At 35.0% G+C, this 18,715-nt stretch overlaps 1 protein-coding gene and 1 pseudogene across 2 annotated transcripts in view; one reads left to right on the top strand and one right to left on the bottom strand.

Annotated features, from left to right (window-relative positions):
* Nucleotides 1-18,715, top strand: part of HOOK1 (hook microtubule tethering protein 1) — a 69,507-nt gene that overhangs the window by 11,851 nt on the left and 38,941 nt on the right. For both annotated transcript variants that reach the window (XM_009209573.2, XM_003891967.5), the window contains exons 3-8: nt 3,010-3,082; nt 7,481-7,531; nt 8,733-8,865; nt 10,673-10,740; nt 12,511-12,573; nt 15,969-16,052. In XM_009209573.2, coding sequence (XP_009207837.2) covers nt 3,010-3,082; nt 7,481-7,531; nt 8,733-8,865; nt 10,673-10,740; nt 12,511-12,573; nt 15,969-16,052 — 472 coding nt within the window. The remainder of the gene's footprint in view (nt 1-3,009; nt 3,083-7,480; nt 7,532-8,732; nt 8,866-10,672; nt 10,741-12,510; nt 12,574-15,968; nt 16,053-18,715) is intronic.
* LOC101015514 lies at nt 5,697-6,290 on the bottom strand (annotated as a pseudogene).

Below are 18,715 nucleotides of genomic sequence, written 5' to 3' on the forward strand. Positions count from 1 at the left end.
TACTTTGGAGTATTAATAAAACGAAAGTCAGTTGCTTCTAAAGTATAGATAGATGTCCATGTAAGTATGGACATAAAGTGTAGATAGTTATGTATACAGTATACATAGATGTCCATGTAAGTATGGACATCCATCTATGGACATCTATCCATGGACATACTTATATGAACATCTATCTATACTTTATACACAACTGTCCAAAATATAGACCATACTTTGATGGGTTAATAGAGAAGATTTTTGGATATTTCTGGAAGAATAGGTTCTGGGTATACATTGAAGTGACCCAACTATATTGTTTGTAGTAACTAGTGGGTATTTCTTACTACCTGAATTCAGTTGGTAAAATTGTTGAAGATAAATACCCTGGATGGAGTTAAAACGTAGTAATTCTTACTTAGTTTTATTAGAAAATAATTGGACCATGTTTTGGTTCATTAGTCCTGTGTCCCCTTTCTTATTCGATATCCCTTGAGTGTTATTGAAATTCTGGGAAATACAAGAAAAGGAGCTAATTATTGGGGGCCAAGACTCTTAAGACATGTAGAGGTTGCAGCACGAAATAAATAAATAAAAAAAGATGTCCTGAGATTTCTGAAGTTGGAGATCAAGTTTAATAGTGGAAAAGGTTGACTGCCATTATAGTTGTTTGAGAAGGGTGAATTTGTGTGCAAGAAAGCAGGATATATATTTTTACTAAATTAGAAAGTATTTCTCTGGGCTAAAGTTGATTTGAGGTAGAAAGGAAGATGAGGAGGAATGTAAGACAAAAGGAATTATCTTGGAAAAACTAGAGAAAAATAGGTTATATCTAGATCCAATTTCTAAAGGTAATTATAGCATAGAATCATATACTTGGATTTTTTTTAGCGTCAGTTAGAAGACTGGGGTGGTAGTCAGGGTTGTTCAGAGAAACAGAACCAATAGAGGGTGAGTGTGTGTATAATCTGTGTCTCAATATACACGCATGTGCACACACACACAGATTTTCTTTTCTTTTCTTTTTTTTTTGAGGCAGAGTTTTGCTCTTGTTGCCCAGGCTGGAGTGCAAAGGCAAGATCTTGGCTTACTGCAACCTCTGCCTCCTGGGTTCAAGTGATTCTCCTGCCTCAGCCTCATGAGTAGCTGGGATTACAGGCATGTGCCACCATGACCAGCTAATTTTTTTGTATTTCAGTAGAGACCAGGTTTCTCCGTGTTGGTAAGGCTGGTCTCGAGCTCCTGACCTCAGGTGGTCTGCCCGTCTCAGCCTCCCAAAGTGCTGGGATTACAAGTGTGAGCCACTGCACCCAGCCCGAGATTTTTTTTTTTTAAAGGAATTGGCTCATGTGATTGTGGAGGATGACAAGTCTAAACTCTGTAGAGTAGGCCAGCAGGCTAGAGACTCAAAGAAGAGCAGCTAGAGTTGGAAGGCCATCTGCTGACATAATTTGCTCTTTCTTTGGGGGAGGTCAGCCTTTTTCTTAAGGTCTTCAACTGATTGGATGAGACCCATCTACATTATGGAGGGTAGTTTGCTTTATTCAAAGTCTACTGATTTAAATGTTAATATCATCTAGAGAATACCTTCCCAGCAACATCCAGATGGTTTTTTACCAAGTGTCTGGTCACTGTGGCATAGTCAAGTTGACCCATAACTAATATTAAACATCACAACTGGCATAACTCTTTTGGTTAGGACTTTTTATTACTTAATCTGATATAAAAACAAAGTGAATTGGACAGTTTTGACTCATTAACTCAATTCATTCAGTCATGTCAAGTAAATACCTTGTTATCAGTATAGCATTTACATATTTAAATTGTTTTGGTAATTGCAGCTTTAGCATCTGGGAAAAGTTGAGCACAATTAACATTAATCTGCTCAAAAGAAAATGGTTATGTACAATTATTATGTGTTGATTATAAATAAAAAGTAAAATGATTATAAATTCCAAATAAATGAATTGAAAATAGTGAAGCCAGTTTTTTGGTTATCATAGCCTGAGGAGTTATCTTCTGCTTTTAGAACATATGAGCAGAAAGGTTTCAGTTTTGCATTCTTAAATTCAAATTACAACCGTGGAAAAGAAGCTCTTTAATTTTTCCCCATTTTAGTTGGCATACCTGTAAAATAAGAATTTAGATGAGACCTTTAAGACCTCTTCCAGCGCTAACATTCTGTGATTTTGAAGTTGTTTTACCCTTAGAACATTTATCACATTCTCCTTTGAGTGTAGTTATTTGTGCTTTTTACTTTTCTCCTTTAATAGCTACTTCTCTAAGGTCAAAATGGTAAATTATCTTCATATTAATCTCAATTCCTTACCCAGAGAAAGCATCCAGATGTTTGTTTAGAATATAGTCTGTTAATGTAGTTCACTATATATAGTTAAATGTTGTTCTTCAAAACCTTATTAAATACACAAAAATTTAGTATAGCAATTCTTTGTCTTGGCCATCAGTACCAATTTGGGACTTTGCTTTTCATTAAAACTAAACTTGTCTTTGTAGACTTCTCATTTAAACTCATTCTGCTTAATTCTACTCAATTGAATAGATTAATTTTGGGCCTTGCCATGGGTTATTAATAGTATCACCCAGGGCAAATTACTTAGACTCTCTCATCCTCAATCCCCTAAATAGTAAGACTGGAAATAATAATGGAGTATTTGCCAAGTTACCATCATATTTAAATGAAATAACTTGGACCAACATCAAGCACAGTGCTTGATACAGAGTAGACACTCATTAAAATGTTGGCTTTTTACCTCTTCAGAGTTGAGACTTTTGCATCTTCCTGGCAGCAGGGCACCTAGTATTAAATATTTAGTAAATGTTTGTTAAACTGAAGGGGCAAATGACTTAAATAACTTAATATGATAAATTATTACTATATAAGTAATATTCAGTATTGTTATTAAGAATAGGCTTTAAGACATAAAGTAACTTTCTCTGTTGTCTCTATTTAATTTTTTTTGTGTAATAAAAGCATTTTCATCTTTAGTATTTTTGTTATTGTTGTTTCAGTGATGCAGCTTGGTTTAATGAATCTTGGTTAAGCCGAATTAAAGAGGATGTTGGGGACAACTGGAGAATAAAGGTATGCAGAACAAATGGGAGAAGCACTTGATCCAAACCGTGGTCCTAAAATTAGCACTAAGCTAACCAAATCTTTTTTTCAAATTAGCTTGTAGTACTTTTTATTGTGTACAGTTTGAGTTTTAACACATGCGTTCTCTCATGTAACTACCATCATAATTAAATAGAAAATAGTCCTATTAACCCAAAATATGCACTTTAGGCCCATTCTTTATTAATCCCTACCCCCAGCCTTGCCCTAGGTAGCTACAGATCTCTTTTATGTCACTTTGGAGTTCATTTCTGGAATTCTCTATAAATTGAATCATATAATGTTTACCTTTTTGTCTAACTTCATTCACTCAGTAATACTATTTTTGTGTCTCATTCATGTTGCCTGCATTAATAGTTATTTCTCTTTTTTGCTAAGTAGTATTTAATTAAACTGATATTTTGTGGTTTGTTTAGCTATTCACTTGTTGATGGATGTTTGAATTTTTATCATTTTTGACTATTGTGAATACAACAGCTGCAAACATTCATATATGAATCTTCAGATAGATACATATTTAATTTCTCTTGGGTGAATTTCTGGGTGGAATTGCTAAGTTGTGTAAGTATGTGCTTAACCTTATAGGAAACTGCCAAACTGATTTTCTATTTTTAAGTCAGTTTAAGTAGGACATTTGTTTCATATAGGATATATGATTTGTTGATACACAGTTCTTAACTGAATTACTGTGCTAATAATATGCTAATAAATGATCTTTAATGATGTTTCCTTTTCTTTTCTTGCTATTGGTTATTTGTGTCTTTTGAATGTATTTTCCTTGATAAGTCTGGGTAGATGTTTTTCAGTTTTACTTATTTATTTTTTAAGGGATTAGCTTATGTTTTCTATTCCATTGATTTTTCTCTCTGATTTTTATTATTTCCTTTCTCTCACTTAATCTGTTCTTCTTTTTCTTGCTTCTTAAGATGGAAACTTAAATAATCAACTTTAAATCTCTTTTTCTTCTAATATTAAGCAGCATCTTAGCCATATCTCACATATTTTGACAGACTTTATTTTATTTTCATTCAATTCAAAATATTTGGTAATTTCCCTTGTGTTTTCTCCTTTGACCTATGAGTAAATTAGAAGTAGGTATTCAAATTCAAAATATTTGAGGATTTTCCAGTTGCTTTTCATTTATTTATTGGTTTCTAATAGATCTGAGAACATGCTCTGTACTGAGAAGTTATTTTACATTTATTGAGTCTTATTTTATGACTGAACATATGGTCTGTCTTGGTGAATGTTCTATGTGTATATGAAAACAGCATGCATTCTACAGTTATATAAATATAGAATTTGTCAAGTTTGTTGATAGTGGTATTTTTCACATCTTTATTGATATTTTCTCTTATTATCCTATATGTATGGTATAGTATAGACTCTGAAGAGGGCCCTTAAATCTCTAGTGATGATTTCGATTTTGTTGATTTCTCCTTTGCATTTTTTTTGTTTTTTACTTCATGTATTTTGAATTTTTGTTATTAAGTTTATTACACACTATATTTCTTATGTGTTCTTGAATGAATTCACTTATTATTGAATGCTTTTCTTTATCCCTGGTAATATTCTTTTATTTGAAATCAAATTTGTCTAATAACTAATGTAGCCACTACAGATTTTTTATGATTGTATTTTTCATTAGTATTTCTTTTTCCATTCCTTTAATCTGCCTGTGTCTTTTTATTGAAAATGTTTCACGTGGACACCTAATAGTTGGTTCTTACGATTTTATCCAGTTTGACAATCTCTATTTGATTCTTTATTGTAAAAAACTTATTTCTTATGTTCATGTTTTTGTTCAAATCCTTGAACATCTTTAAACTAGAAGTTTTAACATTGTCTCTCAATTCTTTTATCTTTCATTTCTGAACCCATGTGTATTGACTGAGTTTTCTCTTAATTTTGCTCCCCATTTTTCTGCTTTCTGTGTAGTAATTTTTTAATTTTACGCAAGATATTATGAATTTTATTACTGAGTGCTGATTTTTTTTTTCAGTTGGAATCATTTTTAATATTTAAATACAAAAAGTGAGCACTGAGTTCTGTTTTTTTAAACACACACACAGGTGTAACAACCAAACTGTGCAGGGGCAATGAACTCCTGATCTGTCTTCCACAGTCCCCATTCTGTGGCCGAAGCTGCAGCCAGCCTCCCTCCTCTCATACAGAGGGATTCATAGTGGCCACTTTACACTACAGGTGTAATGCATTTTATCTTTCACATTGCGTGCATGTCCCTCCCCCAACAGCTCCATTCTTTTTTTAAAAAAAATTAAAAAATAAAAAAGGCAATCATTAATGGTCAGGGGCACATCCCTCCCACTGTCATCGGTTCCTACGCACAAGGGGAAAGTGACATCTTCCAGTTAGGAGCAATTTGGTGAAAGGAGTGGGGTGGCCAGAGCAGGAATAACTGTCTGCATGGCTGCACTCTGGTATTAGAGTGAAGATAGAAGTAAGGATAGTGTGGAGGGCACAGTTGCAAGTTGAGTCTTTCCATAAGACAGTGTGGGGAGAATTCTCCCCACCAGGTTTAGATAGATCAACGTGCCAAAGTTAAAAAAAAAAAAATTCCAAATAATCAGCAGTTCAAACACTTGAATTTCAAACTTATCCCACTGAGACAGCTCAAACAGCAGTAACAATCTAGATCTTTCCAGGAAGTGAGGGTAGAGCCCCTGGCATTCCTCCTGAGAGCCCGTGTTAGGCCCTAGAAGTATCTACTGCTGCTGCAGTTGCTGCTGTTGCTCCATTTGCAACTTCTCAGTCTCAAAGACAGTGGGAAGAACCAGGATCATAAAGGAAGTGGTCCCAATCCACAAGGCTGCCCTGGAAAATCTGTACATTTTTTGAGCCACAAAGAGGGAAAGATCAAAAGTGGCTCTGGCCGCGGACCAGGCCTTCTCCGGAAACATCTCCGTCAGGCCCCATAGTCTCTCCGACAGGGTCTCATCTAGCTCCTCATGGTTGTCTTCCTCCAGCTCCTCCTCAGGCTTCTCCACGTCGCCTTTCGGGAGCAATTCGTCCGGGGACTGGGGTTCCCCGGCACCGGCAGCAGCAACGGCGGCAGCCATGACTGAGTGCTGATTTTTTAAGTTTTGTTTTGTTTTGTTTTGTTTTTCCAAGACAGAGTTTAGCTCTTATGCCCGGGCTGGAGTGAAGTGGTGTAATCTTGACTCACTGCAACTTCCGCCCCCCGGGTTCAAGTGATTCTCCTGTCTCAGCCTCCCAAGTAGCTGGAATTACAGGTGCCCGCCACCACACCTGGCTAATTTTTGTATTTTTAGTAGCGACAGTGTTTTGCCATGTTGGCCAAGCTGGTCTTGAACTCCTGACCTCAGGCGATCCACCCACCTGGCCTCCCAATTAAGTATATTCTTTTGAGGAGTGTTGAATTTTGTTCTTGCAAGCAGCTAAGGTACTTGGAATCAGTTTGATCTTTGAAAGGCCTATTTTTGGCTGTGGTGGGGGGCAGAGCTAAAGTTATTCTTTCCTTTAGGACTAAGTTAGACCCATTACTAAACTGTGACCTTTTTAGGGTCTTTAGTGAATGCTTTGTGCATGTAGCGTGGTGTCTTCATTCTGGCTAGTGAGAATTTCAAAAATCTTTTGGCCTGTGCAATCTTTGGGAATGGTTCAGTTGATAGTTCCCTGGATTGTTATTTCTTTGGAAAGAACATTGAGTTTCACCCATCCACATGCAAACTGGTATTTAGCCAAAGAGTCAAAGGAACCATTTTACACAAATCTCCAGAGCTCGCTTTTTCCATAGCTCCCATCTTTTCATCTGTCTGCCCTGCAAATTCAAACTGCCCAGGCCTTCCTGAACTTCTGATGTCTGTCTCTTCAGTCAGTGAGAACAGTAGGCTTGGTTTGGTTTCCACTTCCCTACGCTGTAGTCTGAAAATTGGCTCAAGACAGAAAGCTTGTACTAGTGTAGGGCTCATTTTCTGTTTGTTTTCGTTCTTTCAGAAAGCAGAGTTCTGTACTACTAGTTGTCTAAAGCTTGAAAACAATTGTTTAATGTATTTTGTCTTGTTTTCTAGTTATTAGTGACAGGAGAGAAAATAAAAATCCAGTTAACTTGCTCATGACTGGAGGTGGACATGCCCGTATATAAATTTTTAAAGTTGTCCCTTGGGTTCATTGTGGCGCACTTTAAATAGAATCACCTTACTTAACTAAACACTGATTAAATCTCTGATGGTTAAAAAGCATCGTGTGTTTGTATTTACAGAACTCTATTATAATGTTTTTGTTGTCCTTCTTAATTAGGGGAGAATTTTTATTGTCCTTCATGCTGGCATAACTTTTCTTTCATTATTAATCTGAAATAAGAATCTCTTATTTTTTTCACATTAGGCCAGTAATTTAAAGAAGGTTCTTCAAGGAATTATGAGTTATTATCATGAGGTATGAAAAACATCTGACTTTGTTTAAATCCAAAATGCTCTATGAAAATTACTTGAAGACTGAAAAATCACTTGTTTTGTTTGCTTATAATATTTTACTGGAATGTAAGTCATAATTGGAACATGTTTTATTGCCATTTTTATGAAATATTCATTTGTGAAAATGAACAAGCTTAAGCTTAGATATATTGATTTGTAAGATAACATTGCTTAGGTATTGATACTCTCCACATTGATTATTTTCAAGTAGAATTACCTTCATCTTTAATATAATTTGATTTTGTGCAATACTATAAAGTAGACTTTAATTGAAGTAATTTTCTATTTAAAGCATTATTTTGACATTTCTTCCTAGTGTAAACAATAGCAAAGACATAACTGAGATTATGCTCATACAAGTAAGTTGGAAAAAATGCAAAATGAAGGTAGTATTATAAAGTCACTTTAGATAGTACATTAGTAAAACAGTTTGTTTTTTTCTTATTCAGCATATAACAAGTTCTCTAGTAGGGTTTTTGATATGAGAGTTTATTGCTTAATGATAGGCAGCTTTTGAATGACTTTTCCATTGAAGAATTTTTGTTTCTATTTTTTAAAGTTGTCACACAATTAAACTTGTAATTTCTCTCAAAAATGTTTAATACTCTCTAAAAATTTTCAATTTATTAAATACCTAAAACTAATTTTGAAGCTTTTTTAATGCCAAGAACCATTTTAATCAGGTAAAAAATAAGAAAAAGAAAGATAAGACCAGGAAAAAAAATTAATCCATTAGATTTGTTGTTCATTTGTAAAAGTGCAGTGGTTTACATTGTGTTTCTCTGTTAATTGATTATATATGAAAATATTATTAATATTCTTTGGCTTAACATAAGCTTGTTATTTAATGGACACGAATAAGTTTTGTCATAGTAGACTAGGCCAAGTGCTTCTTAAGTTAAATTCTTCTCTCTGACAGTGGAATCAAAGGATATTTGATGTGAAACCAAAAGGGAATATAGTGCTTTCGGTTGGTCACTCAGAATTTTGGAATGTTGCCTGAACATTGCTACCTGGTTTTAATCAATAATTATTGATTTGTCATTTGTTATTTTATCTTAGTTTTTTCATGAATCTATAATTTTTCATTGTAACAATATTAAATGTAGCAAATTATATGCGGCCGACATAAATGAGTGATCTAATTTATTTTAATATTATAGTTTTTGGGGCAGCAGATTTCAGAAGCACTTGTCCCTGATTTAAACCAAATAACTGAATGTTCAGATCCAGTGGAGCTTGGGAGGTTGCTCCAGCTTATTTTAGGTTGTGCGATCAACTGTGAAAAGAAGCAAGGTAAGTGAATTTCAATTATTTGAGGATTTCTACTTTCTAGAAACAATCTACATTACTATACAAGCTAGCATTAAAGTGTACTATTAAAACTTGGCAGAAAGCACCCTGAAATGTAAACCAGAAGATCTGAATTCTAGCCCAACTCTGTCATTGAAAAGTGGCATACCTTGAGTGTCCTGTTTGTACCTGGATTCTGATATTCATATTCAGTGGCTAAATTAAATGTATTTTAGTTTAATTAGTTTAATATATATCCAGTAAATAAGATTTAGTAGATACTCAGTAAAAATTGTACTTATTCATTTGCTACGTTATGTCTGTTTTACATGTAAGAACTTTATGTGGATTCAGTTTTCATAAATAAATATTCAGCTACTAATTTATAATTCAGGTTTCTTCAGATAATAGTCTGCTCTTTTCAGAAGCATATCTGTCCAATATATCCTCCAGATAAGTGGTCTAATGATATAAATGGAATTGATGCATTATATTGGTATATCCAAACACAGCGATCCATATTTTGCTGAGTACAAAAGGATCATATTTGGTTGCATGTAATGATGAATGATGAACTGAACAGGCCCAGACCTCCTTCCCTTGAGGGCTTGAATCTGTCTGGGTGGTGAGACCTTTGACGCTGCTGTTTGTTTTGCATGATTCATCCAAACTTGTTCTTAGTACACTACCTTTATGAAAGAATAATGTTGAGTGCTTAAGTTTGCAAAATGCAAAATACTTCAAGCCAGGGCCTTGGAAAACATTCAACATTGTCTAATGGAGAAAGGATAGAAGTTGGGATAAATTTACTAACAAACTCCGAAAGGAGAAAAATAAAACAAAATACATGAAATTAATTGTAGTTTATCACTTATGAAAGGACAGTGACTAGGTGTCAGATAATTTTTATATTAGTCCATCTCTACTATTTACTAGAAGTTTTTTTCTAGGACAATCCAGCACTTCTCTATAGGCTTTTATTTCTCGCTTATGAATAATGTTAAAGATCTGTATATTGGGTTTTTCATAAAAGCATGTACATTAGCTCATGGAAAGTTAAAACTTCTCTAAATATTTAATTGCAAATTGACAAGTAGTAATTTATTTATAAATCTAGTAATTTTTTGTTGTAATTGTGATTCTTTTTATTTTTTCATTGATTAATGCTTTGTTAATATTTTAATTGCTGGTTATTTGTAACTTATTTTTGCTTAATTAATCTTACCAGGTTTGTAAGTTTTACTAGTCTTTTTCAAAGGGCCAACTTTTGGCTTTGATTCTATTTTGTTTTTACTACTTAATTTTGTTGTCCTCTTTTATCTCATTCGTTTTTCTTGTGAATTAATCAGCTGTTCCTATTCTAAGCTATAATTGACATTTTAAGTGGCACTTTTGCCTTAGAGTGATTATTTTGTTGTGTCCTACAAATTTTAATATTATATGTAATATTTCCATAATTTACTTCTAAGCACTATTGAGGAATTTTGTCCCATTTTAAAAAGGAATTCGATTCCTAGATACATAACTTTTTAAAAGTTTTCACACTTTTGTACTTTGCCGTGTTAATTGATTTTTGAAATGATTTCAAGGTACTGACTGCAACCATCTCAGTCTTGAAAGAATGAACTCATTTGATTAACAATACTCAGTTTATCTTGGTGAGGAAGGAAGACATATTGGTAGACAAATAATGTATTTACATAAAGGATTATCTGTGGTTAAATGAATTCTTATAGTCTGTTAATTTGATGGCTGAGGTACTACATGTAAAGAGTAGATTTTTTTCAGATTTGATTTTTTTAAATCATAGAACATATTCAAAATATAATGACACTGGAAGAGTCAGTTCAACATGTGGTCATGACTGCTATTCAAGAGGTAAGTTATATCATGTTCCTATGAGTATAAAAATCCTAAACCAAATTATATAAAACTTTTCATACTTTATACTTTTCTTTTTATAAACTTGCTCTTTGTTGTAGGCTTACTTACCCTTAGCTAGCGGGTCTTCGTTTTCTACCCCCCAAAATATTTTAAAAGGCCTTTAAGCCCAATTTTAGTACCTTTACATTTTAAAAGCTAGTTAATAAATTAATATTGTCACGTCTCTTTAAATCAGTGGTCCTCCACCTTTCTGGCACCAGGGACCAGTTTTGTGGAAGACAAATTTTCCGTACAACCGGGGTGGCGGGAGGGGGGAAGGTTTTTGGATGAAACTGTTCTGCTTCAGATAATCAGGCGTTAGATTCACATAAGAAGTGTTCACAGTGGAGTTTTTGCTCCTATGAGAATCCAGTGCTGCTGCTGATCTGACAGTGACAAGTCCAGGTAATAATGCTCTCTTGCCTGCCGCTCACCTCCTGTGCAACCCAGTTTTTTTTTTTTTTTTTGAGATGGAGTCTCACTCTGTCGCTCTGTCGTCCAGGTTGGAGTACAGTGGCGTGTGATCTCGGCTCACTGCAAGTTCCGCCTCTGGGGTTCATGCCATTCTCCTGCCTCAGCCTTGCAAGTAGCTGGGACTACAGGTGCCCATCACCACGCCGGGCTAATTTTTTGTATTTTTAGTAGAGACGGGGTTTCACCGTGTTAGCCAGGATGGTCTCTATCTCCTGACCTCGTGATCCACCCGCCCCAGCCTCCCAAAGTGCTGGGATTACAGGCGTGGTTACAGGCGTGAGCCACCGCGCCCGGCCTGTGCAGCCCAGTTTTAACAGGCCACGGACTGGTACCAGTCTGTGGCCTGGGGGTTGGGGACCCTTCCTTTAAATAACTTCAACTAAACAGGAAATGCAGGATAAACAGTCTCTGACCTGACAGGAGTTTTTCTTTTTTCTTTTTTTTTCTGCCAGTTATGACAATCTTTCCTGAATTTTTCATTTATATATACCATATGCATTTTCAAAATGTTAGATCTGTGAGCAAATATGGTGGTACTTAGGTTTTAGAGCCAGATAAGCTGGATTAAAGCTAGTCTAGTTATGTAAGTGGAGCCAGGAAGGATTCAGAATTAATGTGATGCAGTGTTGATTCTTAATATCAGCCTAAAAGGCTGAGATGGAGTGCAGAGGAGACCTCAGGAAAAGCAGAGTTTGGAAGGGGCATGACTTAGAGGGAGACATCATACAGGACTTTGGTAGTCTGTACTCCCTGAGTTTGCATTGTTAGTTTGGATTCAGAGTGTCCCTGTACATAAGTAAATCTGCCTTTCATCTCAAAGGGTTATTTTACAGGATTTTTTTTTCATATAATCGTAACTTCTACTTTTAAAATGACTTCTCAAAAAGGCTGCATTTAAAAAGTATTAACTTACAATGTATACGAATCCCTTTTAAAATTATTTAATGTGTTCACTCTTCATCAGTAATATGTCTTTTAGAAATTGTATTGAAATTCTTCAGTACACAAGTATTTTGAATATATCTATGTATTTAAAGCACAGTTTACTTAGGTGTCCTCACTAATATGCTTGAATTTGTGTTATTAAGTTAAACCTCCAATAAAGTTTTTATCTGAATAGTGTTCTAAGAATCCTCAAATTAAGGCAAGGAAAAGCTAAATATAAATCATTTTACTATCCTTTCAAGAAAATATATTTTACTTCATAAACATCACATTGTTATACTTAATTTTGTTATTTTAATTTCCTAGTTGATGAGTAAAGAAATATTGAGCTTTCCTCTGAATGATGCTGTTGGAGAATTGGAGCAACAGGTGAGTAATTTAGTATGGAAGAAAAACGTTGAAAGCAATGTTAGGGTTTCTTTGCCAATTACTCTCATAAGGCTTACAAAAAGAGCATATACAAGAATATTTTCTTCCATGAAATTTAGTTGATTCTTCTGCAAGATCCCAATTGAATGGAAGTGGTGTTGGTCTCCAGAGGTTTTTGTGATCATGTTGAAAGAGTTGAGTGACATTGAACATTCTTTCTGACACTTGTAATGTAGTTTGGACCATGCTGTATGGTTACACAGTAAAACAGAGGACAATTAAAAACAAACTCTGCTAAGTTTTTATTTATCTAGTAATGTAATTTTTTTCACTGTTGCTCTCCTCTCACTTGATATTGAAGAAACAGCTCAAAGGCCCTGTATTCAAGGCTCCTTTCTTTCAGGACTGTTTTATAGGGGGAAAAGACACTCTTCTCCCATTTATAACCCAGTATGGGTTATAGAATAAAGGGTAAGAGGAGAGGCAAATGCATTAAGTACTTTTTGTGTTATATTTTTAGACACATCTTCTTTTATGAGTGTCACCAGTCATCTCAAGAAGTATTTCAAAAGAAAATGTTTAAAGAAATAATTTATTTAAATGTAAACTTGCCGTGTTTTTTTCTAAACTTTTTTTCTGTAATAAAACTAAACAATGCCTTCTCTAATACTTGTAAAAGTAATTTGCAGGGATTTACATAAAATCTACTTCTGTGGGACCATAGCCTTCAATGTTAATGAGGTCATGTAAATATAATTCACACAAAGACAACAAATTAAGACTCATTTATTATTATTATCATTATTATACTTCAAGTTCTGGGTTACACATGTAGACCATGAGGTTTTGTTACATAGGTATACATGTGTCATAGTGGTTTGCTGCTCTCATCAACCTGTTACTTACATTAGGTATCTCTCCTAATGTTATCCCTCCCCTAGCCCTCACCCCCAACAGGCCCTGGTGTGTGATGCTCCCCTCCTTGTGCCCATGTGTTCTTATTGTTGAACTCTCACTTATGAGTGAGAACACGTGGTGTTTGGTTTTCTGATCTTGCGATAGTTTGCTGAGAATGATGGTTTCCAGCTTCATCCATGTCCCTGCAAAGGACATGAACTCATCCTTTTTTATGGCTGCATAGTATTCCATGGTGTGTATGTGCCACATTTTCTTAATCCAGTTTATCTTTGATGGACATTTGGGTTGGTTCCAAGTCTTTGCTATTGTGAATAGAGCCGCAGTAAACATACATGTGCATGTATCTTTATCGTAGAATGATTTATAATCCTTTGGGTATATGCCCAGTAATGGGATTGCTGGGTCAAATGGTATTTCTAGTTCTAGGTCCTTGAGGAATTGCCACACTGTCTTCCAGAATTGTTGAACTAATTTACACTCCCAACAAAAGTGTAAAAGCGTTCGTATTTTTCACAACCTTTCCAGCATCTGTTGTTTCCTGACTTGTTAATGATCGCCATTCTAACTGGTGTGAGATGGTATCTCATTGTGGTTTTGATTTGCATTTCTCTAATGACCTGTGATGATGAGCATTTTTTATATGTCTGTTGGCTGCATAAATGTCATCTTTTGAGAAGTGTCTGATCATATCCTTTGCACATTTTTTGATGGGGTTGTTTGCTTTTTTCTTGTAAACTTGTTTAAGTTCTTTGTAGATTCTGGATATTAGCCCTTTGTCAGATGGATAGATTGCAAAAATTTTCTTCCATTCTGTAGGTTGCCTGTTCACTCTGATGATAGTTTCTTTGGCTGTGCAGAAGCTCGTTAGTTTAATTACATCCTATTTGTCAATTTTGGCTTTTGTTGCCATTGCTTTTGGGTTTTAGGCATGAAGTCCTTGCCCATACCTATGTCCTGAATGGCATTGCCCAGGTTTTCTTCTAGGATTTTTATGGTCCTACGTCTTACCTTTAAGTCTTTGATCCATCTTGAGTTGATTTTTTTATAAGGTGTAAGGAAGGGGTCCAGTTTCAGTTTTCTGCATATGGCTAGCCAGTTTTCCCAACACCATTTATTAAATAGGGAATCTTTTCCCCATTGCTTGTGTGTATCAGGTTTATCAAAGATCAGGTGGTGGTAGATGTGTGGTGTTATTTCTGAGGCCTCTGTTCTGTTCCATTGGTCTATATATCTGTTTTGGTACCAGTACCATGTTGTTTTTGTTACTGTAGCCTTGTAGTAAAATTTGAAGTCAGGTAACGTGATGCCTCCTGCTTTGTTCTTCTTGCCCACAATTGTCTTGGCTATGTGGGCTCTTTTTGGTTCCATATGAAGTTTAAAGTAGTCGTTTCCAGTTCCATGAAGAAAGTCAGTGGTAGCTTGATGCGGATAGCATTGAATCTATAAATTACTTTGGGCAGTCAGGCCATTTTCATGGTATTGATTCTTCCTATCCATGAGCATGGAATGTTTTTCCATTTGTTTGTGTCCTCTCTTATTTCTTTGAGCAGTGGTTTGTAATTATCCTTGAAGAGGTTCTTCACATTCCTTGTAAGTTGTATTCCTAGTATTTTATTCTCTTAGTAGCAATTGTGAATGGGAGTTCACTCATGATTTGGCTCTATGTTTGTCTGTTATTGGTGTATAGGAATGCTTGTGATTTTTGCACATTGATTTTGTATCCTGAGACTTTGCTGAAGTTGCTTATCAGCTTAAGGAGATTTTGGGCTGGTATGATGGGGTTTTCTAAATATACAATCATGCAAACAGGGACAATTTGACTTCCTCTCTTCCTATTTGAATACCCTTTATTGCTTTCTCTTGCCTGATTGCCCTGGCCAGAACTTCCAACACTATGATGAATAGGAGTGGTGAGAGAGGGTATCTTTGTCTTGTGCCGGTTTTCAAAGGGAATGCTTCCAGGTTTTGCTCATTCAGTATGATATTGGCTGTGGGTTTGTCATAAATAGCTCTTAATGTTTAGATACGTTCCACTGATACCTAGTTTTTTGAGAGTTTTTAGCATGAAAGGCTGTTAAATTTTGTTAAAGGACTTTTCTGCATCTATTGAGATAATCATGTGGTTTTTGTCATTGGTTCTGTTTATGTGATGGATTATGTTTATTGATTTGTGTATGTTGAACCAGCCTTGCGTCCCAGGGATGAAGCCGACTTGGTCGTGGTGGATGAGCTTTTTGATGTGCTGCTGGATTCGGTTTGCCAGTATTTTGTTGAGGATTTTCACATCAATGTTCATCAGGGACATTGGCCTAAAATTCTCTTTTTTTGTTGTAAGACTCATTTGTTAATAGGTAAATTTAAAAAATAATTTCCCATATCAGTGTATATGTGTGTTGTGAGAAGAGTATATTTTTTCTATTTTTCTATATTTGTGTCAAAACACGATTTACTAAGATTTAGGACATTTTGTATTTCAGCTTAAAAAAGCCTTGGAAGAACTTCAGGAAGCACTAGCAGAAAAAGAAGAGCTGAGGCAAAGATGTGAAGAATTGGATATGCAGGTACGGGAAAAAACCCTGAGCTGAGAAAAACTTCCTCTTTAAGTTTACAGAAGTTTTTTATTGTAATTAATTAGTTGGCACTATGTTTTATAGATTAGGTTTCACTTCATGGAGGGAACTTTAAAAGGATTTCTTGCAGGCTTGAATATTCAAGCATGAATTTCATAAATACTTTTCTCTGATAGTTGAAATTTGCTGGCTTAACTTTCTTTGAGAAAATCACTCTACTAATTGTAGAATTTCAACTATTTAGATAAGGACTCCATTTTCATTTTTGTAAAATGGGAAAATTAAAGTTTCTACTTCATATTGTATATGTGAATATTAAATAGAGGTAATTTATTAAAGTATTAAGTGGTGCCTGACACTTCCCCCACCAATACATTCAAGTACATGTTCATATATATGTATGTAGTCTCTTACGGCAAGTTTTTGCTAACATGTATGTATATATGAACATGTGTGTTTATAATCTTATATGCACATGTATGTTAAAACGAACTTGGCATGAGCAAGAATAGTTAATGGTTAAGAGGTCAGATTGTCAAACCAGGCTACCTACATTCAGTACCTGGTCATATTACTAGCTGGTTATTTGCTCCAGGCACATTACTTAATTATTCTGTACTTCAGTTTTTTCTTTTGAGAAATGGAGTGATGATAGCATATATCTCCCAGAGTCGTCGTGAGGGTTAAATGAGTTCATATATGTAGCACTTAGAGCCTGGCACAGAAGTGCTATGTATATTGTTTGCATATGATGTTACTGTTACATTAAAATACAAATGTGCATATTATGCAATAAGTTTAGAAAAAGGTGTATAGAAGGTTGAGTGTACCTTCATAATATGCTGTATGTAAATGGCATTTTTTTGTTTAAATAATGAGCTGAATTTGTAGTTGATTCTCTGAAAAGTTTAAGGGCAAGGAGCGAAGGTGTGGTAGTATTATCCTTGCTAAAGGAAGTAAATATCTAAAATGACAGGGCTGGATAATGCTTCTAATCCTCAAGCATTTGCAAATAAGGAAAAGGAAAAGACTTGGTTAGGGTGACTAGTCACTTAGTGCAGTGGGAGCACTGGAATTCAGGTCTTCTAAATTCATCTGTAGAAACCAGTCCTCTGTATTTGAATGAAGTAAGTGTCTCAAGTAGGGGAAATTTAATCTGTTCTCCTTCACACCTTTCCTAACTGCACATTGTAACATACACCTTCAAACACATGCAAAGTACCTGAAATGTGTTCATTTTAAATAGGATCATATTCACCCTGTAAAATACTTCATAGGAAGATTGAGCCATTCAGATATTACCATTCTCTCGTAGGATCTAAGTACAGTCTTCTGAGAAATTATTATTCAATAAAGAACACACAATTCCACATTTAAAGATTTATGTGTTTGTAACAAATAATGAAGGGTATATGATCTGCTTTTAGGTGAAAAGTGCAGAAATCCCAAACAGAGAGAGACAGAGGCAGGTGCAGATGGAACTTATCACTGTGAGAGCTTGCTGAAGGAGATGCCTGACCAGCGCTCTGAGTCATGGTTCTAGGGTGGGAACAAGGAGTGTGCCTGTCTGGCACCCTCCTTACTCATGTCTGTGCCAGAAATGCCTCTGGAGCTACATTGAAGCATACGGATAGGAGCAAGATTGGTTATTCACCAGGTGTTCAAAACTAAAATTTGCCCTTGGTCTTATTCTGTTTTAGGGGAGTCCTACCCAGTTTTGATGACTGAGGGTGTTGTTTTTCCTCTGTCAGTCATTTTTTGACAGCCCCTACACTCAAGCTAGAATGAGATATTTTCTTCTTTGTGCCCTACCCTTACCCTATAGTGTACTTCTATCAAAGCACCTTCAACATCTTTTACATAATTGTTTATATTTCTACTGTAAGGGTCTTAAGGGCAGAAACTCTTTATTCTTTTTTGTATCTGAATCACTTCAAATTATTATGCATGGCAGGTAATAGTAGTCATTAAACAGTTTACATAATAGGCATGGGTGCATGCATTGAATTTAGGAACAGAAAGTTATTTCTTTATATTGTCTGCCCAGGAACAGTTTCCCAGACTTTGTATTTCTCATTTAGAAGACAGTAACTTGCCTATATACTATGTTCAGGGCAATCATTTGATGTTAATTTCCTATTCTTTGTGTCAACGTGTAGTCATATTTACATAACTGGATTGAATTACATGTTTTGAAAATATGGATAGCAAACTTGTTCAGTAATACATTGGAAATCAGAAAAGGTTAATCAATGGTTTTTCAAACTAATTCTTAATCATATGTAAAACTTCTGGCCTTATGAAAAGACACAGCCTTAGCTATGCATTTTTAAAGATGTTTTTAAATGGAAAAGAAGTAGAACCAGGAGAGAAAATCACGCATGTTTTAAAAATATGAGTAAAAAAAGTTGCTCCAGGTATTGATATTGATGTGGTTCTACACTAAGATGTTTTTATTCATTTTAAATCATAAGCAAACAGTTTAAATGTGCAAATGGAAACAGCTTAGCTTTTTGTTATTGATTCATTAACCAAATGTGCTTATTTCTTGAATATGTGATGTGTGACTGACAATTGTGTACTCTAAACCTATCATGATAACTTTGAACATACGTGTGTATATTTTGGCTTAGTAGGTGACATCATTCTATAAA

This window comes from Papio anubis, chromosome 1 (genome assembly GCF_008728515.1).
Source record: "Papio anubis isolate 15944 chromosome 1, Panubis1.0, whole genome shotgun sequence".
In the NCBI taxonomy this organism is placed as follows: domain Eukaryota; kingdom Metazoa; phylum Chordata; class Mammalia; order Primates; family Cercopithecidae; genus Papio; species Papio anubis.